This window comes from Tenrec ecaudatus, chromosome 4, assembly GCF_050624435.1.
Source record: "Tenrec ecaudatus isolate mTenEca1 chromosome 4, mTenEca1.hap1, whole genome shotgun sequence".
Classification (NCBI taxonomy): domain Eukaryota; kingdom Metazoa; phylum Chordata; class Mammalia; order Afrosoricida; family Tenrecidae; genus Tenrec; species Tenrec ecaudatus.
The window spans coordinates 67,143,292-67,151,520 of NC_134533.1; the positions used below are offsets into that span (position 1 = coordinate 67,143,292).

The following is an 8,229-nucleotide window of genomic DNA, read 5'->3' on the forward strand; positions in this document are numbered from 1 at the left end:
TGCACATGACTCAACCTTGTTTGCTGACTGTGAGGAGGACGTGGAACACTTACTAATGAAGATAAAGGCTTGCGACTTTCAGTATGGATTGATTGCAAGCCAATATAAAGCAGACCTAGCTCCTCACAACTGGACTAATAGGTGATATACTGATAAGTGGTTGAAGTCAAGGATTTTGCCTGCTTTGAACCAATATCATACTCCTGGAAGCCGCACTCAAGAGATCAAAATAATGAATTGCTTTGTGTAAATCTGCTACACAAGAGCTCTTTAGAGTATTGAGAAGCAAGCATGCTACTATGAGGACTGAGGTGTACCTGACAGAGCCATGGTATTTTCCATTACCCCATCTACATGAAAGTTGGACGTTGAATAAGGAAGACTGAAGAAGAATCAATGCATTTGAATTATGCTGCTGGCAAAGGATACTGAATGTGCCATGGACTGCCAAAACATAATCAAACCTGTCTTTGAAGAAGTACAGGCAGAGTGCTCCTTAGAGGCAAACTTCGGAACACTTTGTGTTACATACTTTGAAATGTTGTAAGGGGAGATCAGTCCCTGGGGAAGGACCATATCTTGGTAAAATAGTGGGGCAGCAACAAAGAGAAAATCCCTTGTTTGGCTTGGAATCGTGGCTACAACAATGCACACTAGCGTGGGAGTATTTGTGGAGATGTGCATGATTTTGAAGTCTTTTGTTGTGCTGTGACCAGTTTTTATGGGCAGGAACTGACTCGATGCACCTGACACAGCAGTACTTCATGCATTCCAACCTCTGATTATTAGTAGATTTCTGCAGCTGTTTCTTCTCACATTCAGTTGTGACCCATGAGCAAATGAAGACCCTGGAGACTCCATTCCCACATTCCTGTCATCTTCAATGGCTCTTCCTCGAGAAAGCAGCTTCTTCTCAGTTACATTTCTTATACCCGAAGACCCCAGGGGATCCCCCTCTGGCACTCTCTCAGACAAGGCCGTCATTCCATTTATTAGGCCTTCAATATCTGACATTCTTTACATATCATGCATAACATTTTCAGAAGCTACTTCTTCTCAAGTGAGCAGATAATCCCTTCTTCCTCTTCACCTCTGTCAGTGTATAGTCATGTAGTGGCTTGTGTGCTGCTGTGAGGCTAGAAACTATGTCATTGCTGGTGGAGCCACTAAGAGTGAGTAGGTTTCAGACATGCTCCCAGACTACAAAGAATAACAACAAAATATTTTTTTGAATGTATCCATGTAAAACTGAATGACACCAAGTAAAAGAAAATAGTTTAAAACCAATGGTTATTGGTGTTATCTACAAATTGGAGATCATTTCATTGACAATACAAAATAATTAACCAAACTCTTGACCATTCAGTAGATTCGGACTTAGGGAAAATCTTTAAGACAGAATAGAGCTGTCCATAGAATTTCAAGATTTATGATTATATCTTATGGAAGAATACTATCACATATTTCTCTGACATTACTGCTAATGGTTTCAAACCCAAGACCTTTCTATTAACAGCACTATCTCAAACAGATTTTACTTAGAGTAAAAACAATGTGCTTCTTTAAGCTAATAAAACATTCCAAAAGACCATAAGCTAAGAAAAACTAATGATTTTAGACTGGATTTGTGTAGCAAGTAAAATATGTAACAAGAGAAAGTGTGAAATAAAGAAAACTTTAAAGTTTAAATTAATGGGTTTCAGAGATTTTACCACTTTTAAGTTACTAAAGTGTGAACTTGAGAAAAAATTATTAAAGGAAAAATAATTGAATGCAAAAGAAAGGAAATTTCTAAATCTACTGATAAATATAAGTGTGATTCAAATGATCTTATTTAAACTGTTGATCTTCATTGTTTCCACTTTTTAGACTAAGAAGATTTCCATCTCCTTTTTAAATAATTCATATTCTTGATATATAATCTTATATAGTAATCTCACAGCCTAAAATCATTTTTTTCATATCATTACTTTTGCCAGCAAATAGCTTGCTGGAGTTTAATTAATCCATGATGCTCTGAACTTTTATCAACAAGGATGATATGAAGTAAAACAAGCTATGGCCGTTTTTGTGTCCTTTTAACATTTTAATCTATAATAATACTGATTACATTATTAATTTTATATAATTAAAAAACAGATGAAGATTAAAGATATACAATCAGGAAAATTCAAAGGTCAAAATGTCATATAAAATGCTACACAGGTACAGATTGAATACTTTAAATTACAGAGAAAATTTGAAAAATACAACTTTTTAAAACATAGGTCTTGAAAGGAATATTGAACTTTTAGCATTAGTGAATAAAGTAATTGAGATTTTAATTTTAATAAAGAGATATTGAATTTTAAGGAAAGCTCACACACATTCCTTGAACTATGAAAAATAAAGATTTTACAATTATTGAACCCCATGTCACATACTGTAATGAGTTAAAAAAATAAAATTTGCTCAAAAAAGACATAAACCTGTCAAGTATGAGTAAGTAGAAAACTAGCATATTTTTTATATAAAAAAAAAGTCTGAGAAAGATAGGTGAACATCAAGATACAATTTCTCTGAGACCTTCTCTTCTATAAATTTGATGTCCAAGTGGGATATGTTCAGGTTAATGCCTTTTGTAATTATAGATTCAATTATTTAAGAACAAGATGGCTTTTATATATGATGCTGGGTAGGCACTGTAATTAAATGAAAATATTGGTCTCTATGCAGTCTAAAATACTAATTTCCTATGCACTATAATTATATTTATCAACATATATATGTCTTTAGATTACTTTCCATGGAAAAATCTTAATCATGGATATTAAATAAGGTGCTTAGTAAAACCAAAAATACTAAAATGCATACTAGAAAATTTTCCTTCAGCTATGATGCCCCAGCAAAGAGGGTTTAGTCCAGAGACTTTGAAAACCTAAAAACTTTAAGGAACCTGTCCCGTATCTTCTTGGTCCTTATTCCATAGATAATGGGATTCACCATTGGAGGGACCAGAAGATAAATGTTGGCTACAAATATGTGGACATGTGAAGCTACACTGTGGCCAAATCTGTGATTGAGAAAAGAGAAGAAAGCTGGAGTATAGGACACTAGGATGACAAGGACATGAGAGTCACAGGTGCCCAATGTCTTGAGCCGGGCGTCCTTCGTTGGGAGGTGGAAGACAGTGTGGAGTATGAGTATATAAGAGCAAATTATGAGTATGAAGTCCACCCCTCCAGTAAGGAAAGCGACAATTAGGCTATATGCTCTGCGAATTCTTGTCTCAGCACAGGAGATTTTGATGAGGGCCATGAACTCACAGTAAGTATGAGAAATTATATTGGTTTTGCAATAGTGAAGCCAACGCAGCAGGAAAGGGTGAGGACTAAGCAGCACAGTGCCCCGAAGTACAATTGCAAAACCCATCCCCTTTACCATTGTGGCTGTCAGAATCATGGAATGCCTTAAGGGATTACAAATGGCTACGTAGCGGTCAAAGGCCATGACCAAGAAGAGCCCAGATTCCATGGTGGAGCAAGAATGAATCAGGAACACTTGGGTAAGACAGGCTTCTAAGCGAATCTCCCCATCATCACACCAAAAAAGGCTGAGAAGTTTTGGCACCGCTGTAGTGCACACGATAAGGTCAGCCACAGCCAACATGCAGAGGAAGTGGTACATGGGCTCATGAAGGCTAGGGTCTGTCTTGATGATAAATAAAAGGGAGAAGTTTCCCAGCAAGGCCAAAATGTAGACCACACAGAAGGGGATGGATATCCAGATGTGGGCTGCCTCCAAACCTGGAATGCCATGGAGAAAGAAGCTTGAAGGGTGAACATCTGTCTTATTATAGGATAGCATAACAATTGTCCGTTTAAGCTTGTTTTTCATCTATTTACCTGTAAGATAAACAAAAATTCATTTATAAATTTTGGCATGTCTGATCAACAAAACAATCCGAAGTGCAAGGCAGTGCAGGCCACTGCATTATTGTAATGCTTTCAAATATTAGATGAAAAGCATTTCATCATCTTACAGGGTGCCACGTATTACTTTTCACTTCCCCTCTCTCTAAAAGGGTCCCACCTTAATCAATTTTAAGAGAATCTTCAGTGAGAAATACATCTATTTTTGTAATCCTTATGTAGATTCACTTTGTGTGTAGATCCAGCTTTGTGAATCTCCTTATGCAAAATAGAACAGTTACAATAATGTTTACTAAGGTATTGGTTTGTATGTATTCATTTAAGAATTTGCAGTGTAATTCCTGTAGAGATATTAAAAGGGGGAGAGGATGTCTAAGTAACACAATGGTGTGCTAATGGCATCGTCCTTCTCCCTGGGTAGGTGGAAACCTCTGACCTTTGATTAACTGCTAAAACTAACCTGAAAATTCCACATGCTCCAAAAAAAATCCTAGGAAGAAATAGTGGCAGTAGAGAGATGAGTTTGGGATAAGTAGTAAAAAAAATAGCATAACTTTTTAATAAGTTAATAGAACTTGACAGGTGGGATAGTAAAATTTCTTGCTAGAGACTAGAATTCATGAACTCTTCTCTCTACCCTACACCCACTTTTAGTCTTAGGAGTTTTGGAACATGTCAGATGGCAGACCATGGCCTTAAGAATATCATATTAACATGTAGGAGGTAATAATGTAGATTTCTGTTATAGAAAGCATGAAGGAAGTTAATTCATAGGAATATGGAAGTTAATCATGAAGATGGCTGGAGTTAATATTGCCCTAATAAATTTGTGGCAGGAAATGCATTTAGTGCACTAAAATTTTCTCTACACTAGCCATAAAAACTCACCAGACTCATGGCCACCGAGTCAACTGATTCCAAGTCATAGAAACCCCGTAGGATAAATGAGAACTACTCCTGTGTGTTCCAAGACGGCCACACTCAATGGAGTAGAAGCCTTGTCTTTCTTCCTAGGGACTGACTGGTGGTTTTGAATTGCTGACCTTGTTAGCAGCCCAACCCATTACCACTATGCCAAAGTATCTATAAACAGTTATTTCTAAGCACAGGAAGCCAAAAATGTAAAATATATATATATAATTATTAGCTTTGAGTTGAAATATTTCACTCCTTTCTCTAAATATATTATTATTATTTTACAGTAGAAATTACCCCTAGTCCTGCTTGGGCCTCAGAAAAATTGAAATTTTTGATCCTTTGTTGCAACCATTGTATAAATCCATCTCACTGGAAGTCTTTCTTTTTTTCACACAACTTCCACTTTATCAAGCATGGTACCTTTCTCTAGGAGTTGGTCCTCCCTGATAACACCCAAAGTACCTGAGATCACTACCCTTGCTTCTAAGGAGCTTTCTAATTCAACTTCTTCTATGACTGATTTACTCATCTACTAGATATTAAGCATTTTTCACAAATTCTTTAATTTAAAGGAATCGATTCTGTGGCCTTCTTTTCCATTGTCCAGAATCGAAATGTGTATGAGGCAATGGATAAAACCATGGCAATGGTGAGCTGCATGTTAGTCTTAAAACCTTAAAATTGACATAGCTGCTTTCAACACAGCTTTGCTTTTAAAGAGATATTTTGTAGCTAAGTTGCTCAATGTGATGCACATTTTGATTTCATGACTGATGTTTTCATGTGTATTGATTGTGATTCTAATAAAAACAAATTCATACACAACTGTAATACTTTCCTCATTTATTATGATATTGCTTACTAGTGTAGTCCTGAGACTATTTATTCCTGTTAATGAGATATAATCATACTGAGGACTATAGTCTTTGATTTTTAGGTATGTAATTGCTTCAAGATCTATTCACTTTTAGTAAGCAAGATTTTATTGTTCACATTTAACAAGTTGCTAATGGGTCTTCCTCTAATCTTCAGACCATATTCTTTTTCATATATTGAGGATGGCAGGACTTCTCATGTACTTTGGAAATGTTATCCAGAGAGACCAGTCCCTGGAGAGGACACCATGCTTGGGAAAGTGGAGGGGCAGTGAAAGAGAGGAAGGCCCTCGATAGGATTGATTAAACAATGACTTCGACAATGGGCTCAAACATAAGAACAATCGTACAGATGGCACAAGACCAGGCAGTGCTTAGATCCATTGTACATGGGGTGCTATGAATCAGCTTGACATCTAACAAACTCAAGTTGTTGCTCAGAATACAAAAGAGTAAGGGTGGTGAAGAATTCAACACTGCCACACACCTTTCCTCATTGTAAACAACAGATGCTTGTCTCTCGATCTTTCTTGTGCTTCGGCATGAGTACAAATGAGTGTTCTGAATGGCTCCTTCTTCAAAACCTTATTTGTACTTTGTTAGGATAAGCCCAGACAAATATCTCTGCACAGTCAATGAAACTCACATAAGCATCCTACTGTTGCTCTCTGCTTCCACCAATTCCCATCAGACAACAGTGATAAGCCTTACGCCACTACCTCTTTGGGATCTGGTTTGATTTTTTTGCCATTCCCTGTCAATTTATTATTGTCACCATTTTAAAATTGTATGCAGCAAAATTTTAGGTATGTGAAATATTAATACATTTTTGGTTTTTTTCCTTATTTGATTAGACAATCTTTTTTGGAATGGGCATGAATATTGATCTTTTCCAGCCAGCTGGCCAGTTAGCTGCATTCCATTTTAAGGGCACCTGTAGTTCTGAATTAATTTGTTTAAGAACCAGGGATGGGAAGGTCTGTCTGAGAGACACATAAGCCCCAAGAAATGATCGATACCAGCTACCATATCTTGTTTCACCAAAGAGAAGCTTAGCTAATTAAATGTTTGAATCATAGTATAAATTTATCAATGGCTATTGGCAGAAAAAAGGTTCCCCACCTTTAAACTTTAAGCATTCCAAGTGATATTCAGACATATCTTAGAGCCTGCTTTTCCCCCCAAAGGATTCAGTTCTGTTTGAACTTCTTCCTTCACCACCATTAGTTTTTGATCATATAACAACATTTTGATTGTCAAACAAGAAATTCCTTTTGAATCTGTATTTCTGTATATGTTTCTGATATCCTTCAATATTTGGAGCTGGAATTTTTAATACTGCAATTAGAGGTTTGAATTTCTCTTCAATTATTTTAGCCTGAGAAATTCTGAGTCTGTTCTTCCCTTTCTGTTTTCTGGTTCCAGATCTTTGCTCATTCCATTATAAACCTTTGTCTCGCCAAGTTTCATGTGTTCTGTGGAGGTCTTTTAGTTTATCATTTATTAGTTTCTCTTTAAGTACAATACATTCAAGGGTAATATTAGAAATGCTTATATTTATAAATCATTCCAAGAGTAGACTTTACACATTGAAACAAGTGGCTGAAGTTTCTATGTTTGCTTCTACTTTGAAGACAGCTCAGGAAGACAAAGTAAAATATTATAATGTAATATGCAATGACTAGGGTTAGAAAGCAAACAAAAAAGGTAGAACACACTCAACATACCTTAGGAAACCTAGAGAAAAAATAATATCTTAAGTTGCAATATTGAAGGACATGGGCAAAATATTGACGGATGCCAAGAAGCATCAAAACTAGATGAAAAGAATGCACAGAGTTGCTATAGCCAAAAGCACTAATGGATGTTCAACCAATTCAAGAGAGAATATGAGCAAGAGCCAGTGATATTGAAGGAAGAAGTCTAGGGTGCCTGAAATCATTGTCAAATCTAGGCCCCAGTAATTGACAGACTGCCAACAGAAATGCTTCAACAAGCTGGTGATCCATTGGGAGCACTCCCTTGTCTCTGGAAAGAAATTTGTAAACAGCTACTTACCCAACGAGTGACAATATCCATATTTGCACCCATTTCAAAGAAAGTTCACCCAACAGAATGTGCAAATTATGCCATTGATATCACATGCAAGTGAAATTCTGCTGAAAGGCATCCAGTAATTATTGCAACACTATATTGAAATAGAATTGTCAAGGATTCAGGGTTTTTCAGAAGTGGACGTGGAACAAGGCATATGATTGTTGATGTCAGATGGTTTGAGCTAAAAACAGAAAATACCAGAAAGATGTTTCCTTTTGTTTCATTGAGTATCCGAAATCATTCAGTTATGTGGTCCATAACAAACTATGGACAGCCTTGAGAAGAATTGGAATTCTAGAACTTCATTGGACTCATGTTAAGCCAGATCAAGAATCAGTCATGCAACTAGAGCAAACGAATATTTCATGGCTTAAAATCAGGAAAGAAGTACATCAGGATTGTATCCCCTCCCCATACTTATTCAATCT

General features: G+C 36.4%; 1 protein-coding gene across 1 annotated transcript; it reads right to left on the bottom strand.

Moving 5' to 3' along the window:
• Positions 1-2,895: 2,895 nt before the first annotated feature.
• Positions 2,896-3,876, bottom strand: LOC142446843 (olfactory receptor 52D1-like). The gene has a single exon (XM_075548579.1). The coding sequence runs from the start codon at positions 3,874-3,876 to the stop codon at positions 2,896-2,898; it is 981 nt and encodes a 326-aa protein (XP_075404694.1).
• Between the last annotated feature and the right edge of the window lie 4,353 nt (positions 3,877-8,229).

Bases quoted from the DNA above. Each gene is read 5' to 3' on its own strand.
- LOC142446843 (XM_075548579.1), bottom strand. From the start codon at position 3,876: ATGAAAAACAAGCTTAAACGGACAATTGTTATGCTATCCTATAATAAG.